Source organism: Arachis stenosperma, chromosome 3 (assembly GCF_014773155.1).
Source record: "Arachis stenosperma cultivar V10309 chromosome 3, arast.V10309.gnm1.PFL2, whole genome shotgun sequence".
Taxonomy (NCBI): domain Eukaryota; kingdom Viridiplantae; phylum Streptophyta; class Magnoliopsida; order Fabales; family Fabaceae; genus Arachis; species Arachis stenosperma.
In genome coordinates, this window is record NC_080379.1 from 38,220,618 (window position 1) to 38,248,340 (window position 27,723).

Here is a 27,723-nt window from a genome sequence, read left to right on the forward strand (position 1 = left end):
ATGGCAGAATCGCAAGAAGAACGTGTTTCAAGCGAGGATCCTCCTTTATGCACTTCACCTAGCCGAAATTCATTAATGGAGGTCGATATAGTGGAACCGCTAGATTGTGTAGCCTCTGACGTTTCAGAGAATTTATCATACGAACAAGAAAACTTAGCCGGCGATGTCGCAGGCCATGGTTTTAAGTCGAACAAGGTGAGCAATTAGGATCCTCAATTTCTGCCATGGATGTTTATTCTGCGTTCAGTTTTTATGTTTAGTCACAATGTAAATGAGTACTTTAATTGTATGGTTATTGAAACATGCAATTGTAAGCAATCAGTTGAGATGCAAATAAATTTATGTTTGTTTTATATTTAATGGTATCATTACATGCATTGAGGATTAGCTAAAATTAATTAACAATTTCATGCTTATATGATTACATCCAGGAGCACATTTTTTCGTACGTTTTTTTTATATGCTCTCTTCATTTTAAATGGAATCTTTATTTGCTAATCATCTTATTATGGACTTACGTGATTTTATGGATGACGGGATAGCATAATTTAATTTTTAGGTATGCTTATATGAATGCATTTTTATTTATGGTGTCCGTATACTATCCATACGTGATGATCAAGTGGTGCGCAAAAATTGTGATCATCAATGGCGCCATCAACATGGTACGCTCAATTGCAATCTCAACTCTTTATCACAACTTCGCACAACTAACCAGCAAGTGCACTGGGTCGTCCAAGTAATAAACCTTACGCGAGTAAGGGTCGATCCCACGAAGATTGTTGGTATGAAGCAAGCTATGGTCATCTTGTAAATCTCAGTCAGGCAGACTCAAATGGTTATGGAGGATAATATAAAATATAAGATAAGGATAGAGATACTTATGCAATTCATTGGTGAGAATTTCAGATAAGGGTATGGAGATGCTTTGTCCCTTCCGTCTCTCTGCTTTCCTACTGTCTTCATCCAATCATTCTTACTCCTTTCCATGGCAAGCTGTATGTTGGGCATCACCGTTGTCAGTGGCTACAGTCCCGTTGATGAGCGGATAATTTATACGCTTTTTGGTATTGTTTTTAGTATGTTTTTAGTATGATTTGGTTAGTTTTTAGTATATTTTTATTAGTTTTTAGTTAAAATTCACTTTTCTGGACTTTACTATGAGTTTGTGTGTTTTTCTGTGATTTCAGGTATTTTCTGGCTGAAATTGAGGGACCTGAGCAAAAATCTGATTCAGAGACTGAAAAGGACTGCAGATGCTGTTGGATTCTGACCTCCCTGCACTCGAAGTAGATTTTCTGGAGCTACAGAAGCCCAATTGGCGCGCTCTCAACGGCTTTGGAAAGTAGACATCCTGGGATTTCCAGCAATATATGATAGTCCATACTTTGCCCAAGATTTGATGGCCCAAACCGGCGTTCAAAGTCACCCTCAGAAATCCCAGCGTTAAACGCCGGAACTGGCACCAAAATGGGAGTTAAACGCCCAAACTGGCATAAAAGCTGGCGTTTAACTCCAGAAAGAGTCTCTACACGAAAATGCTTCATTGCTCAGCCCAAGCACACACCAAGTGGGCCCGGAAGTGGATTTTTATGTCATTTACTCATCTCTGTACACCCTAGGCTACTAGTTTCCTATAAATAGGACCTTTTACTATTGTATTTTCATCTTGGTTCTTCTGGTTCCCTCTCTGGGGCCGAAACCAATGATCACTTTTGTTCTTATGTATTTTCAACGGTGGAGTTTCTACACACCATAGATTAAGGTGTGGAGCTCTGCTGTACCTCGAGTATTAATGCAATTACTATTGTTCTTCTATTCAATTCCGCTTGTTCTTTGTCCAAGATATTCATTTGCACCCAAGAACATGATGAATGTGATGATTATGTGACGATCATCATCATTCTCACTTATGAACAAAGTGACTAACAACCACTCTTGTTCTACAAGCAAACGAGGCTCTAATGTTTATCTCTTGGATTCTTTAACTGGAATCTTCGTGGTATAAGCTAGAACTGATGGCGGCATTCAAGAGAATCCGGAAGGTCTAAACCTTGTCTGTGGTATTCTGAGTAGGATTCAATGATTGAATGACTGTGACGTGCTTCAAACTCCTAGCAGGCGGGGCGTTAGTGACAGACGCAAAAGAATCAATGGATTCTATTCCGGCCTGACCGAGAACCGACAGATGATTAGCCATGCTGTGACAGAGCATAGGAACGTTTTCACTGAGAGGATGGGAGGTAGCCACTGACAACGGTGAAACCCTACATACAGCTTGCCATGGAAAGGAGTAAGAAGGAGTGGATGAAGACAGTAGGAAAGCAGAGAGACGGAAGGGAAGGCATCTTCATACGCTTATCTGAAGTTCCTACCAATGAATTACATAAGTACCTCTATCTTTATCTTTTATTCGTATATCACTATACCCATTAGAGTCTGCCTGACTAAGATTTACAAGGTGACCATGGCTTGCTTCATACCAACAATCTCCGTGGGATCGACCCTTACTCACGTAAGGTATTACTTGGACGACCCAGTGCACTTGCTGGTTAGTTGTGCGAAGTTGTAGTGATCACAATTTCGTGCACCAAGTTTTTGGCGCCGTTGCCGGGGATTGTTCGAGTATGGACAACTGACGATTCATCTTGTTGCTTAGATTAGGTATTTTTCTTCAGAGTTCTTAAGAATGAATTCTAGTGTTTCAAGGTGATGTCCTTATCATCACCAAAGCTGATTGATTTTCATCAATTTAGCTCTTGAATGCAATGTCTTGCTGAAGCTTGGCTGGCCATGTCTAATTCCTTTAGACTGAAGCTTTAGACTAACATTGCATGATTCCTGGAATTCTCATTAAGAATTTTGATACCTTTATTTTCTTTTCCATATAATTTTCGAAAAAGCACAAAAAAATTACAAAATCATAAAAACCAAAAATATTTTATGTTTCTTGTTTGAGTCTAGTGTCTCATCTTAAGTTTGGTGTCAATTGCATGCATTCATTCATGTGTCTTAAGGATCTTCAAGTAATTCTTGATTATTTCTTACTCTGATCTTTGAATTCTCTTGACTTGAGTGTTTTGTGTGTCTCATATGCATTCTCATTAGTGTCAGTAGTATACAAACTGCCAAGTTTGGTGTCTTGCATGCATTGTTATTTGATTTTAGTTGCATTTTGATTATTAAAAATCCAAAAATATTTTTAATTTGTGTCTTCTCAAGTCAATAATACAGGGAAATAAAGATTCAGAACATGCAGCAGAGGAATTACACAGAAAAAGCTGGGCGTTCAAAACGCCCAGTGAAGAAGGACAGACTGGCGTTTAAACGCCAGCCAGGGTACCTGGTTGGGCGTTTAACGCCCAAAAAGGTAGTGCATTGGGCGTTAAACGCCAGAATGTGCACCATTCTGGGCGTTTAACGCCAGGATGGCACAAGGGGGAGGATTTTGTTTTCAAATCAATTTTTTTTCAAGTTTTCAAAGTTTTTCAAAATCAAATCTTTTTCAAATCATATCTTTTCAATCAAATGTTTTCAAAATCAATTTCTTTCCTTTTTCAAAGATACTTGCTATCAATTAATGACTTGATTCAAAATTTCAAGTATGTTGCCTTTTCTGTTGAGAAAGGTTTAATGTTTGAATCATATCTTTTCTTGATAGCCAAGTTATTAATTGTTAAAATCAAATCTTTTTAAAATTGTTTTCAAATCATATCTTCTCAATCACATATTTTTTTTAACCAATCATATTTTCTTAACTTCATCTTTTTCAAAATAGTTTTCAATCAAATCTTTTTGACTTCTGATTTCAAAATCTTTTTCAAAAATCACTTGATTTCTTTCCCACTCTTATTTTCGAAAATTAATTAGTGTTTTTCAAAATGTTTTCAAAATCTTTTACTTAATTTTCGAAAATTACTTCCCTTCTTCTCACATCCTTCTATTTATGGACTAATACTATTCCTTAATGCAAAATTCGAACTCCATCTTCTTTGATAAGTTCGAATTTTCTACTTCTGTCTTCTACTTTCCTTTTCCTCTGACACCTAAAGGAATCTCTATACTGTGACATAGAGGATTTCATATTTTCTTGTTCTCTTCTCTTTCATATGAGCAGGAACAAAGACAAAGGCATTCTTGTTGAAGCTGACCCTGAACCTGAAAGGACCTTGAAGCGAAAGCTAAGAGAAGCTAAGGCACAACTCTCTGCAGAGGACCTAACAGAAATCTTCAAAGAAGAAGAACACATGGCAGCCGAAAACAACAACAATGCCAATAATGCAAGGAAGGTGCTGGGTGACTTTACTGCACCTACTCCCGACTTTTATGGGAGAAGCATCTCTATCCCTGCCATTGGAGCAAACAACTTTGAGCTTAAGCCTCAATTAGTTTCTCTAATGCAACAGAATTGCAAGTTCCATGGACTTCCATTGGAAGATCCTCATCAGTTCTTAGCTGAATTCTTGCAAATCTGTGACACTGTCAAGACTAATGGGGTTGACCCTGAGGTCTACAGACTTATGCTATTCCCTTTTGCTGTAAGAGACAGAGCTAGGACATGGTTGGACTCACAACCTAAAGAAAGCCTGGACTCATGGGAAAAGCTAGTCAATGCCTTCTTGGCAAAGTTCTTTCCACCTCAAAAATTGAGTAAGCTTAGAGTGGAAGTCCAAACCTTCAAACAGAAGGATGGAGAATCCCTCTATGAAGCTTGGGAAAGATACAAACAATTAATCAGAAAATGTCCTTCTGACATGCTTTCTGAATGGAGCATCATAGGTATTTTCTATAATGGTCTCTCTGAACTGTCCAAGATGTCTTTGGATAGCTCTGCTGGAGGATCTCTTCATTTGAAGAAGATGCCTACAGAAGCTCAAGAGCTGATTGAAATGGTTGCAAATAACCAATTCATGTACACTTCTGAAAGAAATCCTGTGAACAATGGGACTAATCAGAAGAAAGGAGTTCTTGAGATTGATGCTCTGAATGCCATTCTGGCTAAGAACAAAATATTGACTCAACAAGTCAATTTGATCTCTCAAAGTCTGTCTGGAATGCAAAATGCACCAAGCAGTACTAAGGATGCTTCATCTGAAGAAGAAGCCTATGATCCTGAGAACCCTTCAATGGAAGAGGTGAATTACCTAGGAGAACCCTATGGAAACACCTATAATTCTTCATGGAGAAATCACCCAAATTTCTCATGGAAGGATCAACAGAGACCTCAACAAGGTTTCAACAGCAATAATGGTGGAAGAAACAGGTTTAGCAATGGCAAGCCTTTTCCATCATCTTCTCAGTAACAAACAGAGAATTCTAAGCAGAACCCCTCTGACTTAGCAACCATGGTCTCTGGTCTAATCAAAACCACTCAAAGTTTCATGACTGAAACAAGGTCCTCCATTAGGAATTTGGAGGCACAAGTGGGACAGCTGAGCAAGAAAGTTACTGAACTCCCTCCTAGTACTCTCCCAAGCAACACAGAAGAAAATCCAAAAGGAGAGTGCAAGGCCATCAACATGGCTGAATTTGGAGAGGAAGGAGAGGAAGTGAACGCCACTGAGGAAGACCTCAGTGGGCGTGCACTAGCCTCCACTGAGTTCCCCAATGAGGAACCATGGGAATCTGAGGCTCAAAATGAGACCATAGAGATTCCATTGGACTTACTTCTGCCTTTCATGAGCTCTGATGAGTATTCTTCTTCTGAAGAGGATGAGTATGTCACTGAAGAGCAAGTTGCTAAATACCTTGGAGCAATCATGAAGCTAAATGACAAGTTATTTAGAAATGAGACTTGGGAGAATGAACCTCCTCTGCTCACCAAAGAACTGGATGACTTGTCTAGGCAGAAATTACCTCAAAAGAGACAAGATCCTGGGAAGTTTTCAATACCTTGTACCATAGGCACCATGACCTTCAAGAAGGCTCTGTGTGACTTAGGGTCAAGTGTAAACCTCATGCCTCTCTCTGTAATGGAGAAGCTAGGGATCTTTGAGGTGCAAGCTGCAAGAATCTCATTAGAGATGGCAGACAACTCAAGAAAACAAGCTCATGGACTTGTAGAGGATGTTTTGGTGAAGATTGAAAACCATTACATCCCTGCTGATTTCATAGTCCTAGAGACTGGGAAGTGCATGGATGAAACCATCATCCTTGGCAGACCCTTCCTAGCCACAGCAAAGGCTGTGATTGATGTTGATAGAGGAGAGTTGATCATTCAAGTGAATGAAGAATCCTTGGTGTTTAAAGCTCAAGGATATCCCTCTGCCATCATGGAGAGGAAGCATGAAGAGCTTCTCTCAAAACAGAGCCAAACAGAGCCCCCACAGTCAAACTCTAAGTTTGGTGTTGGGAGGGCACAACCAAACTCTAAGTTTGGTGTTGAACCCCCACATTCAAACTCTAAGTTTGGTGTTGGGAGGTTCCCACATTGCTCTGATCATTTGTGAGGCTCCATGAGAGCCATCTGTCAAGCTACTGACATTAAAGAAGTGCTTGTTGGGAGGCAACCCAATGTTATATTTTATCCATTTTCTTTTGTTATTTTATGTTTTTTGTAGGTTGATGATCATGAGAAGTAACAAAATCAATTGAAAAAGCAAAAACAGAATGAAAAACAGGAAGAAAAACAGCACACCCTGGAGGAAGAACTTACTGGCGTTTAAACGCCAGTAAGGCTAGCAGGTGGGCGTTTAACGCCCAGTCTGGCACCATTCTGGGCGTTTAACGCCAGAAAGGGGCACCAGACTGGCGTTAAACGCCAGAAAAGGGCAAGAACCTGGCGTTAAACGCCAGGAATGGGCACCAGCCCGGCTTTTAACGCCAGAAATGGCTCAAAACGTGATTTTGAATGCCATTTGGTGCAGGGATGACTTTTCCTTGACACCACAGGATCTGTGGACCCCACAGGATCCCCACCAACCCCACCACTCTCTCTCTCTTCTTCACCCATTCACCAATCACCTCAACTCCTCTTCCCCCAAAAAAAAAACCCTTCACCTATCAAATCCCATCTTTCTCTTCACCACTCACATCCATCCTCCATAAAACCCCACCTACCTCACCATTCAAATTCAAACCACTTTCCCCCCAAACCCACCCATCAATGGCCGAACCATGACCCCCCCTCTCCTATATAAACCCTTCTTCACCCCTTTATTTTCACACAACCTAAACACCACTTCTCCCCCTCTTTGGCCGAACACAAAAGCCATTCCCTTCTTCCTCATTTCTTCTTCTTCTACTCTCTTCTTTCTTCTTTTGCTCGAGGACGAGCAAACCTTTTAAGTTTGGTGTGGTAAAAGCATTGCTTTTTATTTTTCCATAACCATTTATGTCATCCAAGGCCGGAGAAACCTCTAGAAAGAGGAAAGGGAAGACAAAAGCCTCCTCCTCCGAGTCATGGGAGATGGAGAGATTCATCTCAAGGGTGCATCAAGACCACTTCTATGAAGTTGTGGCAATGAAGAAGGGTCAACTTTGATCAAAGGTTGGACCAAGTCCTCATAGATATTTATGAAGAGGGCGCTCAATGAAAGAGAGATTCAAGAGGGAAGCCAGTTCAACTGAGAAGGCATGACCTCAAGCCCATCACTAAGAAAAGGATGGAGCAAACAAGAGACCCCTCTCATCATGAGATCCCTGAGATGTCTCAAGGGATGCACTTTCCTCCACAAAACTATTGGGAGCAACTAAACACCTCCCTAGGAGAACTGAGTTCCAACATGGGACAACTAAGGATAGAGCATCAAGAACACTCCATCATCCTCCATGAAATCAGAGAAGATCAAAGAATCATGAGAGATGAGCAACAAAGACAAGGAAGAGACATTGAGGAGCTCAAGCACTCCATAGGATCTTCAAGAGGAAGAAAGAGCCGCCATCACTAAGGTGGACCCGTTCTTTAATCTCCTTGTTCTTTATTTTTCTATTTTTCAAAAATTAATGCTTATGTTTATCCATGTTTGTGTCTTATGATCATTAGTGTCTTAGTGTCTATGCCTTAAAGCTATGAATGTCCTATGAAACCATCACCTTTCGTAAATGAAAACTGTTTTTATTACAAAAGAACAAGAAGTACAGGATTTCGAATTCATCTTTAAAACTAGCTTAATTAGTTTGATGTGGTGACAATACTTTTTGTTTTCTGAATGTATGCTTAAACAGTGCATATGTCTTTTGAATTTGTTGTTCATGAATGTTAAAAATGTTGGCTCTTGAAAGAATGATGAAAAAGGAGACATGTTACTAAGGATCTGAAAAATCATAAAAATGATTCTTGAAGCAAGAAAAAGCAGTGAATACAAAAAAAAAAAGAGAAAAAGAAAGAAAAAGAAAGAAAAAAAGAGAAATAAAGTTGTGATCCAAGGCAAAAAGAGTGTGCTTAAGAACCCTGGACACCTCTAATTGGGGACTCTAGCAAAGCTGAGTCACAATCTGAAAAGGTTCACCCAATTATGTGTCTGTGGCATGTATGTATCCGGTGGTAATACTGGAAGACAGAGTGCTTTGGGCCACGGCCAAGACTCAATAAGTAGCTGTGTTCAAGAATCATCATACTTAACTAGGAGAATCAATAACACTATCTGGATTTTGAGTTCCTAAAGAAGCCAATCATTCTGAATTTCAAAGGATAAAGTGAGATGCCAAAACTGTTCGGAGGCAAAAAGCTACTAGTCCTGCTCATCTAATTTGGAGCTAAGTTTCATTTATAATTTGGAGTCTATAGTATATTCTCTTCTTTTTATCTTATTTGATTTTCAGTTGCTTGAGGACAAGCAACAATTTAAGTTTGGTGTTGTGATGAGCGGATAATTTATACGCTTTTTGGTATTGTTTTTAGTATGTTTTTAGTATGATTTGGTTAGTTTTTAGTATATTTTTATTAGTTTTTAGTTAAAATTCACTTTTCTGGACTTTACTATAAGTTTGTGTGTTTTTCTGTGATTTCAGGTATTTTCTGGCTGAAATTGAGGGACCTGAGCAAAAATCTGATTCAGAGACTGAAAAGGACTGCAGATGCTGTTAGATTCTGACCTCCCTGCACTCGAAGTAGATTTTCTGGAGCTACAGAAGCCTAATTGGCGCGCTCTCAACGGCGTTGGAAAGTAGACATCCTGGGCTTTCCAGCAATATATGATAGTCCATACTTTACCCAAGATTTGATGGTCCAAACCGGCGTTCAAAGTCACCCTCAGAAATCCCAGCGTTAAACGCCGGAACTGGCACCAAAATGGGAGTTAAACGCCCAAACTGGCATAAAAGCTGGCATTTAACTCCAGAAAGAGTCTCTACACGAAAATGCTTCATTTCTCAGCCCAAGCACACACCAAGTGGGCCCGGAAGTGGATTTTTATGTCATTTACTCATCTCTGTACACCCTAGGCTACTAGTTTCCTATAAATAGGACCTTTTACTATTGTATTTTCATCTTGGTTCTTCTGGTTCCCTCTCTGGGGCCGAAACCAATGATCACTTTTGTTCTTATGTATTTTCAACGGTGGAGTTTCTACACACCATAGATTAAGGTGTGGAGCTATGCTGTACCTCGAGTATTAATGCAATTACTATTGTTCTTCTATTCAATTCCGCTTGTTCTTTGTCCAAGATATTCATTTGCACCCAAGAACATGATGAATGTGATGATTATGTGACGCTCATCATCATTCTCACTTATGAACAAAGTGACTGACAACCACTCTTGTTCTACAAGCAAACGAGGCTCTAATGTTTATCTCTTGGATTCTTTAACCGGAATCTTCGTGGTATAAGCTAGAACTGATGGCGGCATTCAAGAGAATCCGGAAGGTCTAAACCTTGTCTGTGGTATTCTGAGTAGGATTCAATGATTGAATGACTGTGCTTCAAACTCCTAGCAGGCGGGGCGTTAGTGACAGACGCAAAAGAATCAATGGATTCTATTCCGGCCTGACCGAGAACCGACAGATGATTAGCCATGCTGTGACAGAGCATAGGAACGTTTTCACTGAGAGGATGGGAGGTAGCCACTGACAACGGTGAAACCCTACATACAGCTTGCCATGGAAAGGAGTAAGAAGGAGTGGATGAAGACAGTAGGAAAGCAGAGAGACGGAAGGGAAGGCATCTTCATACGCTTATCTGAAGTTCCTACCAATGAATTACATAAGTACCTCTATCTTTATCTTTTATTCGTATATCACTATACCCATTAGAGTCTGCCTGACTAAGATTTACAAGGTGACCATGGCTTGCTTCATACCAACAATCTCCGTGGGATCGACCCTTACTCACGTAAGGTATTACTTGGACGACCCCATGCACTTGCTGGTTAGTTGTGCGAAGTTGTAGTGATCACAATTTCGTGCACCACCCGTCCTCTCAGTGAAAATGTTCAACGCACCCTGTCACGGCACGGCTATTCAGCTGTCGGTTCTCGATCATGTCGGAATAGAATCCAGTGATTCTTTTGCGTCTGTCACTAACGCCCCACAATCGCGAGTTTGAAGCTCGTCACAGTCATTCAATCATTGAATCCTACTCAGAATACCACAGACAAGGTTTAGACCTTCCGGATTCTCTTGAATGCCGCCATCAATTCTAGCTTATACCACGAAGATTCCGGTTAAAGAATCCAAGAGATATCCACCCAATCTAAGGTAGAACGGAGGTGGTTGTCAGGCACACGTTCATAGGTGAGAATGATGATGAGTGTCACGGATCATCACATTCATCAAGTTTAGGAGCAAGTGATATCTTAGAACAAGAACAAGCTGAATTGAATAGAAGAACAATAGTAATTGCATTAATACTCGAGGTACAGCAGAGCTCCACACCTTAATCTATGGTGTGTAGAAACTCCACCGTTGAAAATACATAAGAACAAGGTCTAGGCATGGCCGTTAGGCCAGCCTCATGATCTAAAGACTCCAGACCTCGATATCTGAATACAATAGCAAAAGGTCCTATATGTAGAAAACTAGTAGCTTAGGGTTTACAAAGATGAGTAAAATGACATAAAGATCCACTTCCGGGCCCACTTGGTGTGTGCTTGGGCTGAGCATTGAAGCTTTCATGTGTAGAGACTCTTCTTGGAGTTAAACGTCAGCTTTTGTGCCAGTTTGGGCGTTTAACTCCCATTCTTGTGCCAGTTCCGGCGTTAAACGCTGGGCAATCTTGAGCTGATTTGGAACGCCGGTTTGGGCCATCAAATCTCGGGAAAAGTATGGACTATTATACATTGCTGGAAAGCCCAGGATATTTACTTTCCAACGCAGTTGAGAGCGCGCCAATTGGGCTTCTGTAGCTCTAGAAAATCCACTTCGAGTGCAGGAAGGTCAGAATCCAACAGCATCTGCAGTCCTTTTAGTCTCTGAATCAGATTTTTGCTCAGATCCCTCAATTTCAGCCAGAAAATACCTGAAATCACAGAAAAACACACAAACTCATAGTAAAGTCCAGAAAAGTAAATTTTAACTAAAAACTAATAAAAATATACTAAAAACTAACTAAAACATACTAAAACAATGCCAAAAAGCGTATAAATTATCCGCTCATCACAACACCAAACTTAAATTGTTGCTTATCCCCAAGCAACTGAAAATCAAATAAGATAAAAAGAAGAGAATATGCAATGAACTCCAAAAACATCTATGAAGATCAGTATTAATTAGATGAACGGGGCTTTAGCTTTTTGCCTCTGAACAGTTTTGGCATCTCACTTTATCCTTTGAAATTCAGAATGATTGGCTTCTATAGGAACTCAGATTCCAGATAGTGTTATTGATTCTCCTAGTTAAGTATGATGATTCTTGAACACAGCTACTTTATGAGTCTTGGCTGTGGCCCAAAGCACTCTGTCTTCCAGTATTACCACCGGATACATACATGCCACAGACACATAACTGGGTGAACCTTTTCAGATTGTGACTCAGCTTTGCTAGAGTCCCCAATTAGAGGTGTCCAGGGTTCTTAAGCACACTCTTCTTGCCTTGGATCATGACTTTAACCGCTCAGTCTCAAGTTTTCACTTGACACCTTCACGCCACAAGCACATGGTTAGGGACAGCTTGGTTTAGCCGCTTAGGCCAGGATTTTATTCCTGTGGGCCCTCCTATCCACTGATGCTCAAAGCCTTGGATCCTTTTTATTTTTACCCTTGCCTTTTGGTTTAAAGGGCTATTGGCTTTTTCTGCTTGCTTTCTCTCTTTTTTTTTCTTCTTTTTTTTTTTTCGAATATGCTCTCTTTTTTTTTTGAATTCACTGCTTTTTCTTGCTTCAAGAATCATTTTTATGATTTTTCAGATCCTCAGTAACATGTCTCCTTTTTCATCATTCTTTCAAGAGCCAACAATTTTAACATTCATGAACAACAAATTCAAAAGACATATGCACTGTTCAAGCATACATTCAGAAAACAAAAGTATTGCCACCACATCAAAATAATTAATCTGTTATAAAATTCAAAGTTCATGCAATTCTTCTCTTTTTCAATTAAGAACATTTTTTTATTTTAAGAAAGGTGATGGATTCATAGGACATTCATAACTTTAAGGCATAGACACTAAGACACTAATGATCATAAGACACAAACATGGACAAACATAAGCATGAAAATTCGAAAAACAGGAAAATAAAGAACAAGGAGATTAAAGAACGGGTCCACCTTAGTGATGGCGGCTTGTTCTTCCTCTTGAAGATCTTATGGAGTGCTTGAGCTCCTCAATGTCTCTTTCTTGCCTTTGTTGCTCCTCTCTCATGATTCTTTGATCTTCTCTAATTTCATGGAGGAGAATGGAATGTTCTTGATGCTCCACCCTTAGTTGTCCCATGTTGGAACTCAATTCTCCTAGGGAGGTGTTGATTTTCTCCCAATAGTTTTGTGGAGAAAAGTGCATCCCTTGAGGTATCTCAAGGATTTCATGATGAGTGGGATCTCTTGTTTGCTCCATCCTTTTCTTAGTGATGGGCTTGTCTTCATTAATGAGGATGTCTCCCTCTATGTCAACTCCAACTGAATAACAGAGGTGACAAATAAGATGAGGAAAAGCTAACCTTGCCAAGATAGAGGACTTGTCCGCCACCTTATAAAGTTCTTGGGCTATAACCTCATGAACTTCTACTTCCTCTCCAATCATGATGATATGAATCATGATGGCTCGGTCTATAGTAACTTCAGACCGGTTGCTTGTGGGAATGATTGAGTGTTGGATAAACTCCAACCATCCCCTAGCCACGGGCTTGAGGTCATGCCTTCTCAGTTGAACCGGCTTCCCTCTTGAATCTCTCTTCCATTGAGCGCCCTCTTCACAAATGTCTATGAGGACTTGGTCCAACCTTTGATCAAAGTTGACCCTTCTAGTGTAAGGATGTTCATCACCTTGCATCATGGGCAAGTTGAATGCCAACCTTACATTTTTCGGACAAAAATCTAAGTATTTCCCCCGAACCATTGTAAGACAATTCTTTGGGTCCGGGTTCACACTTTGATCATGGTTCTTGGTGATCCATGCATTAGCATAGAACTCTTGAACCATTAAGATTCTGACTTGTTGAATGGGGTTGGTGAGAACTTCCCAACCTCTTCTTTTGATCTCATGTCGGATCTCCGGATATTCACTCTTTTTGAGTTTGAAGGGGACCTCGGGGATCACCTTCTTCATGGCCATAACTTCATAGAAGTGGTCTTGATGCACCCTTGAGATGAATCTTTCCATCTCCCATGGCTCGGAGGTGGAAGCTTTTGCCTTCTCTTTCCTCTTTCTAGAGGTTTCTCCGGCCTTAGATGCCATAAATGGTTATGGAAAAACAAAAAGCAATGCTTTTACCACACCAAACTTAGAAGGTTTGCTCGTCCTCGAGCAAAAGAAGAAAGAAGAGAGTAGAAGAAGAAGAAATAGAGGAGATAGAGTTGGCTTTTTGGTTCGGCCAAGGGGGGAGTAGTGTGTAGGTTGTGTGAAAATGAAGGAGTGAGGATGGGTTTATATAGGAGTGGAGAGGGGGTGTATGGTTCGGCCATTATGGGTAAGTTTGGGAGGGAAAGTGGTTTGAATTTGAATGGTGAGGTAGGTGGGTGGTGCACGAAATTGTGATCAATACTTTTCAAAACATAAACAATCCCTAGTAATGGCTCCAAAGACTTGGTGCTCAATACCATGGCATAAACACAACTTCGCACAACTAACCAGCAAGTGCACTGGGTCGTCCAAGTAATAAACCTTACGCGAGTAAGGGTCGATCCCACGGAGATTGGTGGTATGAAGCAAGCTATGGTCATCTTGTAGATCTCAGTCAGGCAGACTCAAATGGGTATAGTGATGAACGAATAAAGCATAAAGATAAAGATAGAGATACTTATGTATATCATTGGTGTAAGAGCTTCAGACAAGCGTATGAAGATGCCTTCCCTTCCGTCTCTCTGCTTTCCTACTGCCTTCATCCAATCCTTCTTACTCCTTTCCATGGCAAGCTCGTGTAGGGTTTCACTGTTGTCAGCAGCTACCTCCCATCCTCTCAGTGAAAATACGTCCCTGATGCTCTGTCACAGCATAGGCTAATCATCTGTCGGTTCTCGTCAGGCCGGAATAGAATCCATTGATTCTTTTGCGTCTGTCACTAACGCCCTAGCCTGCTAGGAGTTTGAAGCACGTCACAGTCATTCAATCATTGAATCCTACTCAGAATACCACAGACAAGGTTAGACCTTCCGGATTCTCTTGAATGCCGCCATCAGTTCTCGCCTATACCACGAAGATTCCGGTTAAAGAATCCAAGAGATATTCACTAGAGCCTCGTATGCTTGTAGAACAAGAATGGTTGTCAGTCACCTTGTTCATGAGTGAGAATGATGATGAGCGTCAATCATCATCTTCATCAAGTTGAAGAACAAGTGATATCTTGGACAAAGAACAAGCGGAATTGAATAGAAGAACAATAGTAATTGCATTAATACTCGAGGTACAGCAGAGCTCCACACCTTAATCTATGGTGTGTAGAAACTCCACCGTTGAAAATACATAAGAACAAGGTCTAGGCATGGCCGAATGGCCAGCCCCCAAATGATCTAAGAACTAGATGTCCAGAGATGAAAATACAATAGTAAAAGGTCCTATATATAGAGAACTAGTAGCCTAGGGTGTACAGAGATGAGTAAATGACATAAAAATCCACTTCCGGGCCCACTTGGTGTGTGCTTGGGCTGAGCAATGAAGCATTTTCATGTAGAGACTCTTCTTGGAGTTAAACGCCAGCTTTTATGCCAGTTTGGGCGTTTAACTCCCATTTAGGTGCCAGTTCCGGCGTTTAACGCTGGGATTTCTGAGGGTGATTTTGAACGCCGGTTTGGGCCATCAAATCTTGGGCAAAGTATGGACTATCATATATTGCTGGAAAGCCCAGGATGTCTACTTTCCAACGCCGTTGAGAGCGCGCCAATTGGGCTTCTGTAGCTCCAGAAAATCCACTTTGAATGCAGGGAGGTCAGAATCCAACAGCATCTGCAGTCCTTTTGAGTCTCTGAATCAGATTTTTACTCAGATCCCTCAATTTCAGCCAGAAAATACCTGAAATCACAGAAAAACACACAAACTCATAGTAAAGTCCAGAAAAGTGAATTTTAACTAAAAACTAATAAAAATATACTAAAAACTCAACTAAAACTACTAAAAACATACTAAAAACAATGCCAAAAAGCGTATAAATTATCCGCTCATCACAACACCAAACTTAAATTGTTGCTTGTCCCCAAGCAACTGAAAATCAAATAAGATAAAAAGAAGAGAATATACTATAGACTCCAAATTATCAATGAAACTAAGCTCCAAATTAGATGAGCGGGACTAGTAGCTTTTTGCCTCCGAACAGTTTTGGCATCTCACTTTATCCTTTGAAATTCAGAATGATTGGCTTCTTTAGGAACTTAGAATCCAGATAGTGTTATTGATTCTCCTAGTTAAGTATGATGATTCTTGAACACAGCTACCTTATGAGTCTTGGCCGTGGCCCAAAGCACTCTGTCTTCCAGTATTACCACCGGATACATACATGCCACAGACACTTAATTGGGTGAACCTTTTCAGATTGTGACTCAGCTTTGCTAGAGTCCCCAATTAGAGGTGTCCAGGGTTCTTAAGCACACTCTTTTTGCCTTGGATCACAACTTTATTTCTTTCTTTTTCTTTTTCTCCCTTTTCTTTCGTTTTTCTCCTTCTCTTTTTTTTTTTTTCGTATTCACTGCTTTTTCTTGCTTCAAGAATCATTTTTATGATTTTTCAGATCCTCAGTAACATGTCTCCTTTTTCATCATTCTTTCAAGAGCCAACAATTTTAACATTCATGAACCACAAATTCAAAAGACATATGCACTGTTCAAGCATACATTCAGAAAACAAAAAGTATTGTCACCACATCAAACTAATTAAGCTAGTTTTAAAGATGAATTTGAAATCCTGTACTTCTTGTTCTTTTGTAATAAAAACAGTTTTCTTTTAAGAAGGGTGATGGATTCATAGGACATTCATAAATTTAAGGCATAGACACTTAGACACTAATGATCATGAGACACAAACATAGATAAACATAAGCACTAAAATTCAAAAAACAGAAAAATAAAGAACAAGGAGATTAAAGAACGGGTCCACCTTAGTGATGGCGGCTCTTTCTTTCTCTTGAAGATCCTATGGAGTGCTTGAGCTCCTTAATGTCTCTTCCTTGTCTTTGTTGCTCCTCTCTCATGATCCTTTGATCTTCTCCAATTTCATGGAGGAGGATGGCATGTTCTTGGTGCTCCACCCTTAGTTGTCCCATGTTGGAACTAAATTCTCCTAGGGAGGTGTTCAGTTGCTCCCAATAGTCTTGTGGAGGAAAGTGCATCCTTGAGGTATCTAGGGATTTCTTGATGAGGGGTCTCTTGTTTGCTCCATCTTCTTCTTAGTGATGGGGCTTGAGGTCATGCCTTCTCAGTTGAACCGGCTTTGGATGCCATAAATGGTTTAGAAAAACAAAAAGCAATGCTTTTACCACACCAAACTTAAAAGGTTTGCTCGTCCTCGAGCAAAAGAAGAAAGAAGAGAGTAGAAGAAGAAGAAATGGAGGAGGGAGATGGCTTGTGGTTAGGCCAAAGGGAAAGAAGTAGTGGTTTGAATTTGGATGGTGAGGTAAGTGGAGTTTATGGAGGTGAGTGGTGAAGAGAGAGATGGATTGATAGGTGAGGGGTTTGTGGGGATCCTGTGGGGTCCACAGATCCTTAGTGTCAAGGAAAAGTCATCCCTGCACCAAATGGCATCAAAAATCACGTTTTGAGCTAATTCTGGCGTTAAATGCCGGGCTGGTGCCCATTTCTGGCGTTTAACGCCAGGTTCTTGCCCTTTTCTGGCGTTTAACGCCAGTCTGGTGCCCTTCTGGCGTTAAACGCCCAGAAATGGTGCCAGACTGGGCGTTAAACGCCCAACTGCTAGCCTCACTGGCGTTTTAAACGCCAGTGAGTTCTTCCTCCAGGGTGTGCTATTTTTCTTCCTGTTTTCATTTTGTTTTGCTTTTTTCATTGATTTTGTGACTTCTTATGATCATCAACCTACAAAAAGATAAAATAACAAAAGGAAATGGTTAATTATAAACATTGGGTTGCCTCCCAACAAGCGCTTCTTAATGTCAGTAGCTTGACAATGGCTCTCATGGAGCCTTACAAATGATCAGAGCAATGGGGGAACCTCCCAACACCAAACTTAGAGTTGAATGTGGGGGTTCAACACCAAACTTAGAGTTTGGTTGTGGCCTCCCAACACCAAACTTAGAGTTGACTGTGGGGGCTCTGTTTGTCTCTGATTTGAGAGAAGCTCTTCATGTTTCTTTTCCATGGTGACAGAGGATATCCTTGAGCCTTAAACACCAAGGATTTTTCATTCACTGAATGATCAGTTCACCTCTATCAACATCAATCACAGCCTTTGCTGTGGCTAGGAAGGGTCTGCCAAGGATGATGGATTTATCCATGCACTTCCCAGTCTCTAGGACTGAAATCAGTAGGGATGTAATGGTCTTCAACTTTTACCAAAACATTCTCTACAAGTCCATGAGCTTGTTTTCTGAGTGTCTGTCATCTCCAATGATTCTTGCAGCTTGTACCTCAAAGATCCCTAGCTTCTCCATTACAGAGGAGGCATGAGGTTCACACTTGACCCTAAGTCACACACAGGGCCTTCTTGAAGGTCATGGTGCCTATGGTACAAGGTATTGAAAACTTCCCAGGATCTTGTCTCTTTTGAGGTAATTTCTGCCTAGACAAGCCATCCAGTTCTTTGGTGAGCAAGGGAGGTTCTCTTCCCAAGTCTCATTTCCAAATAACTTGTCATTTAGCTTCATGATTGCTCCAAGGTATTAGCAACTTGCTCTTTAGTGACATATTCATCCTCTTCAGAGGAAGAATACTCATCAGAGCTCTGAAAGGCAGAAGTAATCCAATGGAATCTTTATGTCTCATTTTGAGCCTCAGATTTCCATGGTTCCTCTTTGGGGAACTCAGAGGAGATTGGTGCACGCCCCATTGAGGTCTTCCTCAGTAGCGTCCACCTCCTCTCTTTCCTCTCCATATTCGGCCATGTTTATGGCTTTGCACTCTTCTTTTGGATTTTCTTCTGTATTACTTGGGAGAGTACTAGGAGGGAGTTCAGTAATTTTCTTGCTCAGCTGACCCACTTGTCCTTCCAAATTTCTGATGGAGGACCTTGTTTCATTCATGAAACTTTGAGTGGTTTTGATTAGATCAGAGACCATTGTTGCTAAGTCAGAGGTATTCTGCTTAGAACTCTCTGTCTGTTGCTGAGAAGATGATGGAAAAGGCTTGCCATTGTTAAACCTGTTTCTTCCACCATTATTGTTATTGAAACCTTGTTGAGGTCTCTCTTGATTCTTCCATGAGAAATTTGGGTGATTTCTCCATGAAGAATTATAGGTGTTTCCATAGGGTTCTCCTAGGTAATTCACCTCTTCCATTGAAGGGTTCTCAGGATCATAAGCTTCTTCCTCAGATGAAGCTTCCTTAGTACTGCCAGGTGCATTTTGCATTTCGGACAGTCTTTGAGAAATCAAATTGACTTGTTGAGTCAATATCTTGTTCTGAGCCAAAATGGCATTCAGAGCATCAATCTTAAGAACTCCTTTCTTCTGATTAGTCCCATTGTTCACAGGATTCCTTTCAGAAGTGTACATGAATTGGTTATTTGCAATCATTTCAATTAGCTCTTGAGCCTCTGTAGGCGTCTTCTTCAGATGAAGAGATCCTCCAGCAGAGCTATCCAAAGACATCTTGGATAGTTCAGAGAGACCATCATAGAAAATACCTATGATGCTCCATTCAGAAAGCATGTCAGATGGACATTTTCTGATCAATTGTTTGTATCTTTCCCAAGCTTCATAGAGGGGATTCTCCATCCTTCTGTCTGAAGGTTTGGACTTCCACTCTAAGCTTACTCAATTTTTGAGGTGGAAAGAACTTTGCCAAGAAGGCATTGACTAGCTTTTCCCAAGAGTCCAAGCTTTCTTTAGGTTGTGAGTTCAACCATATTCTAGCTCTGTCTCTTACAGCAAAAGGGAATAGCATCAGTCTGTAGACCTCAGGGTCAAACCCCATTAGTCTTGACTGTGTCACAGATTTGCAAGAATTCAGCTAAAAACTGATGAGGATCTTCCAATAGAAGTCCATGGAACTTGCAATTCTGTTACATTAGAGAAACTAATTGAGGCTTAAGCTCAAAGTTGTCTGCTCCAATGGCAGGGATAGAGATGCTTCTCCCATAGAAATCGGGAGTAGGTGCAGTAAAGTCACCCAGCACCTTCCTTGCATTGTTGTTGTTTTCGGCTGCCATGTGTTCTTCTTTCCTTGAAGAATTCGGTCAAGTCCTTTTAAAGAGAGTTGTGCTTTAGCTTCTCTTAGCTTTCTCTTCAAGGTCCTTTCAGGTTCAGGATCAGGCTCAACAAGAATGCTTTTGTCTTTGCTCCTGCTCATAAGAAAGAGAAGGGAACAAGAAAATGTGGAATCCTCTATGTCACAGTATAGAGATTCCTTGAAGTGTCAGAGGAAAAGAAAAATGGAAGACAGAGGTAGAAAATTCGAACTTATCAAAGAAGATGGAGTTCGAATTTTGCATTAAGGGATAGTGTTAGTCCATAAATGGAAGGATGTGAGAAGAGAGGAAGAAGTTTTCGAAAATTAAGTTAAAGATTTTGAAAACATTTTGAAAAACACTAATTGATTCTCAAAAACTAAAAATAGAAAAAGAATCAAGTGATTTTTGAAAAAGATTTGAAATTAGAGATTAAAAAGATATGATTGAAAACTTATTTTGAAAAGATGTGATTAGAAGATATGATGGTTTAAAAAAATTTGAGAAATATGGTTTGAAAACAATTTTAAAAGATATGATTGAAAACAATTTGAAAAGATATGATTTTAAAAATTAGTGACTTGCCTAACAAAAGATTGATTCAAACATAAACCTTCCTCAACAGAAAAGGCAAAAAATGTTCAATCAAATCATTAATTGTTAGTAAGTATCTTTGAAAAGGAAAGAAATAATTTTGAAACATTTGATTGAAAAGATATGATTTGAAAAATTTGATTTTGAAAACTTTGAAAACTTGAAAAAAATTGATTTGAAACAAAATCTTCCCCCTTTGCCATCCTGGCGTTAAACGCCCAGAATGGTGCACATTCTGGCGTTTAACGCCCAAACTATACCCTTTTGGGTTAAACGCCCAGCCAGGCACCCTGGCTGGCGTTTAAACGCCCAGCCAGGCACCCTGGCTGGCGTTTAAACGCCAGTCTTCTCTTCACTGGGCATTTTTGAATGCCCAGCTTTTTCTGTGTGATTCCTCTGCAGTATGTTCTGAATCTTCAATTCTCTGTATTATTGACTTGAAAAGACACAAATTAAAAATATTTTTGGATTTTTATAATGAGGAATAATCAATACAATAAAATCAAATAACAATGCATGCAAGACACCAAACTAGCAGTTTGTATACTGACACTAACAAAAGAATGCATATGAGAAACAACAAAACTCACTCAAGAATTCAAAGATCAAACAAGAAAATCCTCAAGAACAACTTGAAGATTAATTAAGACACATGCATAAATTCGAAAAATGCAAGAAGAACAGAAACATGCAATTGACACCAAACTTAAAATGAGACACTAGACTTAAACAAAAAAAAATTATTTTTGGATTTTATGATTTTATAAATTTTTTTTTTGTGCTTTTTCGAAAATTAAGTGAAAAGGAAAATAAAGGTATCAAAATTCTTAATGAGAATTCCAGGAATCATGCAATGTTAGTCTAAAGCTTTAGTCTAAAGAAATTAGACATGGCCGGCCAAGCTTCAGCAGGACACTGCATTCAAGAGCTAAATTGATGAGAACCAATCAGCCTTGGTGATGATAAGAACATCACCTTGAAACACTAGAATTCATTCTTAAGAACTCTGAAGAAAAATACCTAATCTAAGCAACAAGATGAACCGTCAGTTGTCCATACACAAACAATCCCCGGCAACGGCGCCAAAAACTTGGTGCATGAAATTGTGATCAATACTTTTCAAAACATAAACAATCCCTAGTAATGGCTCCAAAGACTTGGTGCTCAATACCATGGCATAAACACAACTTCGCACAACTAACCAGCAAGTGCACTGGGTCGTCCAAGTAATAAACCTTACGCGAGTAAGGGTCGATCCCACGGAGATTGGTGGTATGAAGCAAGCTATGGTCATCTTGTAGATCTCAGTCAGGCAGACTCAAATGGGTATAGTGATGAACGAATAAAGCATAAAGATAAAGATAGAGATACTTATGTATATCATTGGTGTAAGAGCTTCAGACAAGCGTATGAAGATGCCTTCCCTTCCGTCTCTCTGCTTTCCTACTGCCTTCATCCAATCCTTCTTATTCCTTTCCATGGCAAGCTCGTGTAGGGTTTCACTGTTGTCAGCAGCTACCTCCCATCCTCTCAGTGAAAATACGTCCCTGATGCTCTGTCACAGCATAGGCTAATCATCTGTCGGTTCTCGTTCAGGCCGGAATAGAATCCATTGATTCTTTTGCGTCTGTCACTAACGCCCTAGCCTGCTAGGAGTTTGAAGCACGTCACAGTCATTCAATCATTGAATCCTACTCAGAATACCACAGACAAGGTTAGACCTTCCGGATTCTCTTGAATGCCGCCATCAGTTCTCGCCTATACCACGAAGATTCGGGTTAAAGAATCCAAGAGATATTCACTAGAGCCTCGTATGCTTGTAGAACAAGAATGGTTGTCAGTCACCTTGTTCATGAGTGAGAATGATGATGAGCGTCAATCATCATCTTCATCAAGTTGAAGAACAAGTGATATCTTGGACAAAGAACAAGCGGAATTGAATAGAAGAACAATAGTAATTGCATTAATACTCGAGGTACATCAGAGCTCCACACCTTAATCTATGGTGTGTAGAAACTCCACCGTTTAAAATACATAAGAACAAGGTCTAGGCATGGCCGAATGGCCAGCCCCCAAATGATCTAAGAACTAGATGTCCAGAGATGAAAATACAATAGTAAAAGGTCCTATATATAGAGAACTAGTAGCCTAGGGTGTACAGAGATGAGTAAATGACATAAAAATCCACTTCCGGGCCCACTTGGTGTGTGCTTGGGCTGAGCAATGAAGCATTTTCGTGTAGAGACTCTTCTTGGAGTTAAACGCCAGCTTTTATGCCAGTTTGGGCGTTTAACTCCCATTTAGGTGCCAGTTCCGGCGTTTAACGCTGGGATTTCTGAGGGTGATTTTGAACGCCGGTTTGGGTCATCAAATCTTGGGCAAAGTATGGACTATCATATATTGCTGGAAAGCCCAGGATGTCTACTTTCCAACGCCGTTGAGAGCGCGCCAATTGGGCTTCTGTAGCTCCAGAAAATCCACTTCGAGTGCAGGGAGGTCAGAATCCAACAGCATCTGCAGTCCTTTTGAGTCTCTGAATCAGATTTTTGCTCAGATCCCTCAATTTCAGCCAGAAAATACCTGAAATCACAGAAAAACACACAAACTCATAGTAAAGTCCAGAAAAGTGAATTTTAACTAAAAACTAATAAAAATATACTAAAAACTCAACTAAAACTACTAAAAACATACTAAAAACAATGCCAAAAAGCGTATAAATTATCCGCTCATCAGTGGGGTTTTATGAAGGATGGATGTGAGTGGTGAAGAGAATAGTGGGATTTGATAGGTGATGGGTTTTGGGGGAAGAGGTGTTGAGGTGATTGGTGAATGGGTGAAGAAGATTTCGGTTAAAGAATCCAAAAGATATCCACCCAATCTAAGGTAGAACGGAGGTGGTTGTCAGGCACACGTTCATAGGTGAAAATGATTATGAGTGTCACGGATCATCACATTCATCAAGTTTAGGAGCAAGTGATATCTTAGAACAAGAACAAGCTGAATTGAATAGAAGAACAATAGTAATTGCATTAATACTCGAGGTACAGCAGAGCTCCACACCTTAATCTATGGTGTGTAGAAACTCCACCGTTGAAAATACATAAGAACAAGGTCTAGGCATGGCCGTGAGGCCAGCCTCATGATCTAAAGACTCCAAACCTCGATATCTGAATACAATAGCAAAAGGTCCTATATGTAGAAAACTAGTAGCTTAGGGTTTACAAAGATGAGTAAAATGACATAAAGATCCACTTCCGGGCCCACTTGGTGTGTGCTTGGGCTGAGCATTGAAGCTTTCATGTGTAGAGACTCTTCTTGGAGTTAAACGCCAGCTTTTGTGCCAGTTTGGGCGTTTAACTCCCATTCTTGTGCCAGTTCCGGCGTTAAACACCGGGCAATCTTGAGCTGATTTGGAACGCCGGTTTGGGCCATCAAATCTCGAGTAAAGTATGAACTATTACACATTGATGGAAAGCCCAGGATGTCTACTTTCCAACGCAGTTGAGAGCGCGCCAATTGGGCTTCTGTAGCTCCAGAAAATCCACTTCGAGTGCAGGAAGGTCAGAATCCAACAGCATCTGCAGTCCTTTTAGTCTCTGAATCAGATTTTTGCTCAGATCCCTTAATTTCAGCCAGAAAATACCTGAAATCACAGAAAAACACACAAACTCATAGTAAAGTCCAGAAAAGTGAATTTTAAATAAAAACTAATAAAAATATACTAAAAACTAACTAAAACATACTAAAAACATACTAAAAATAATGCCAAAAAGCGTATAAATTATCCGCTCATCATCAAGCAAGTATTTAGAATAGATAACCATAGGGTGATACAATGGCTGAATTTGTTTACTGAATTGTAGTGAATGGTACTTGTATTTGCAACATGCTAACCATGGAATGCTTATATTAGTGTTTTAATCATGTATTTATATGCTCACTGTATATTTTTTTAGTTATATGCTGATATGCTTTCTGCCTTGTATTTGGTTATTTTTCATGCTTATATTAGTGTTTTAATCATGTAATGGTATGTATATATGCTCACTGCATATTTTTTAGTTATATGCTCGTATGCTTCCTGCCTTTTATTTTAATGTTTTTCATGCTTATGGGAATATGTAGTTAATGAATGATGTACTTATGTTCTTCTTGCATCCGAAGAAACAAGTGTGTGTATGTAAATATACACGAAAAAAATTTTGTGGCTTGAGTGAAAAAAGAAGCCACTAAAGGGTGAGTAAGGCCCTTAACTATTAGCCAAAATGGAACAAATAATTCCCAATGATTTTCATTGAATGAGAAAAAAAAACAAATAAATGGTGAAAATTAATTAAATAATACATGAAATGAAAAAAAAAATCTCTTTGCTTGTTTTGTAGCTGTTGATGTGTTTTTGGTGATTGTTTTAGAGATTTTATTGAAATGAGTTTTGATCAGGATCTTCCTCCTTTTGGTTACTCTGTTTGTTTGGGAATTTTAGGCCACGCAGTTGTCGGATGTTACAGATGTTGGAAGTGAAGAGATGGAGCTTGTTGATGAGGTATTGGACTCTAGATTACTTTTGTGTACTCATAATGTTCATGTTTGATTTGATAACTAATGGTAATTAATTTTTCATTCGAATTAATATAAAATACAGTTACTAGATCATAGTTGCCTTCAAGAAGACGAGATACCAAGAGTTGGGATGCGGTTTGCTCAGTTACAGATGGCTCATGACTTTTATGTGACCTATGCAAAGCTGGATTTGCAACTAAGATAAGGACGACAACATTTGATAAGATCACAAAGGCTCCCATTAACCAAGCTATACACTGTAATCGCGACGGGATTTGCGAGTCTCGTGTTAGAGCACCAACGTGGAAGAATACGATTTCAGCTGCTGGGTGCAAGGTAAGGATATATGTGAAGTTTGATAAAGACGTGCAAGACTGGGTTTTGCTCAAGGTTGACTTGACGCACTCTCAGCCATGTTCACCGAAAAAGGCAGTGCACTACCATGAGTATAGGCAGCTGACCATGCATGCGAAGTGCGTGATCGAGGATAATGATGAGGCTGGAATTCGACCAAACAAGACATTCCTTGCTTTGTCAAATGAGGCTGGTGGCCCCTCTAACTTGGGATTCTCAGAGAAGGATTTAAGAAATTATATAACAGCAAGGCTCCGAAATAGCAACGTGAATGCGGATGTCAAGGAGATGATGAGCTACTTCAGGAGAATGAAGGACATCAATCCGAACTTCTTTTATGCGGTGGAGTTGGATGATGAGTGTAAATTCAAGAGTGTAGTATGGGTCGATGCAAGGTGTAGGGCATCGTATGAATACTACGGAAACGTTGTGTCAGTTGATAGCACTTACAGAAGGAATAGGTACGTAGTAGTTAAGTTGGTATTTTTTCTTTTTCTTGATAAAACGTTATTCGATCGTGATTGGCATTTCTTACATCTGGCTGGTTTTTCTGGTAGGCATGAATTACCGTTTGTGTCGTTCGTTGGGGTCAACCACCATGGTAGGTCGACCCTCCTCGGTTGTGCTTTGTTGGGGAATAAGGAAATCACAAGTTATGAGTGGGTTTTTAGCCAATGGGTCAAGTGCATGGGAACTGCTCCACAGTGTATCATAACCGATCAATGTCGATCCATGTATCGTGCGATCAAAAATACTTTACCCGACACACGCCACAGGTGGTGCATCTGGCATATTATGAATAAGTTACCTTCCAAGCTTGGGGGTTACCGTCAGTACGGAGCTTTTTATGCTGACCTAAACGACATTGTGTGGAACTCTCAGACCGAGGAGTCATTTGAAGATAACTGGGCTGATTTTATAGATGAGTACAACTTACATAACAACACGTGGCTGTCAGGTTTGTTACTGTACAATTACTTCACACGCTTTTATTGCAATTGTTTGGCATCTGAATGTTTAGTATATGCGTAATTTTTTATGACAATTATATGGATGTTCATTATAGTATACATTTGGATGTTTAATATATCAGTGATTGTGGATGGTCATATCTCAGTTGTAGTAATATGTTTGGTGTAAGCTTTCTATCCTTAATTTGGGATTATTTATTCCCTGTAGATCTGTATGATGACCGACGTATGTGGATCCCAATATACTTCAAGGGTGAATTTTGGGCAGCAATGTGGAATACTCAAAGGAGTGAGAGCATGCACGCATTCTACGGTGGATACTTACACAGTAAAACTAGCTTGGTTCAATTTGTTCATGAATATGACAATGTTCTTGGATTTAAGGAGCAGAGGGAACTGGAGGATGATGCTGCAGACTCGAGGGGGGTTATCCCTTGTGCAACCACCTCGCCTATGGAGAAACAATTTCAGCAAGAGTATACCACGAGCATTTTTATGGATGTTCAAATTGAGTTTGTAAAGAAAGCTAACTGCAGCATTTAATTTCTGTAGTTGATGAACAGGATCCATTGGTCTGCGTGATGGTGGAAGAGGAGAAACTAGTCAACGATACTATTCTATGCGTTCCGTACGATGTTCACTTTGACCATTCCACACAGGAGCTTCGTTATGAGTGTAATCTTTTTGAGAGTTCAAGTGTGTTGTGCTATCACTGCCTTGAAGTTTTCCATTCATATAAAGTGTACAAAGTACCTTCATGTTATGTTCTCCCTCGATGGAGCAAGAACATAAAGCGCAAACATACGTATGTTAAAAGTAGCCATGATATCAGTCGGTCGGATGAGAGTCATGTTGCATTCAGGGGACTGTGTGCGCACTTCTATAATGTTGCTCAAGAGTTCGTCGGTGACGATGAAGAAATAGCATTGCTGCATGTTGCTTTGGAAGAAACAATGGCCAAGTTGGCTGCGCACCATGCCAAAAAGAGGTCTGAGAGCATGTCAAAGACCCAGACAAACATTGGCTCACAGAGTTCGAACGATGTCAGTGTTGATGACATCCAAGGTCCATTGAAGGTTACCACAAAGGGGAGGCCAAAGAGTAAGAGGCTCGGCGTTGCCCTTGAGAAGTGCTTCAAGAATTCAAGGCGGAGAAAACAAAAGAAGTCATCCCCGGTAGATGTTTGGCTTAATCTCAACTTTGTATGTTTATTTGGTATATTACTATTCTAGAACATACCTTTTGGACTTTTTTCTGCTTTTTTTTTGGACAGGTGGTTCGTCCACACGCATTTCAAGATATACACCATGGTTCTGTTGCTGGCCTAAATGTCCCCGAACAAGCCGGTGATTTCATGTCTTTGTTAAGCTCCTTCAACAAAAAGTAGG

At 40.1% G+C, this 27,723-nt stretch overlaps 1 protein-coding gene and 1 non-coding gene across 2 annotated transcripts; one reads left to right on the plus strand and one right to left on the minus strand.

The window, feature by feature from the left end:
• Positions 1-27,722, plus strand: LOC130965926 (protein FAR1-RELATED SEQUENCE 5-like). Its single transcript, XM_057890682.1, has 7 exons — positions 1-195; positions 24,934-24,993; positions 25,212-25,825; positions 25,922-26,322; positions 26,544-26,761; positions 26,899-27,537; positions 27,609-27,722. Exons 1-7 carry the CDS (start codon positions 1-3, stop codon positions 27,720-27,722), a joined length of 2,241 nt encoding a protein of 746 aa, XP_057746665.1.
• Positions 4,653-4,760, minus strand: LOC130972152 (small nucleolar RNA R71). The gene has a single exon (XR_009083347.1). It is a non-coding gene; the product is annotated as a small nucleolar RNA R71 (small nucleolar RNA).
• Position 27,723: the final 1 nt, after the last annotated feature.

Bases quoted from the DNA above. Each gene is read 5' to 3' on its own strand.
- LOC130965926 (XM_057890682.1), top strand. From the start codon at position 1: ATGGCAGAATCGCAAGAAGAACGTGTTTCAAGCGAGGATCCTCCTTTA. The intron at 196-24,933 runs GTGAGCAATTAG...TGGGAATTTTAG, and splicing joins ATGGTTTTAAGTCGAACAAG to GCCACGCAGTTGTCGGATGT. The intron at 26,323-26,543 runs GTTTGTTACTGT...TATTCCCTGTAG, and splicing joins TAACAACACGTGGCTGTCAG to ATCTGTATGATGACCGACGT.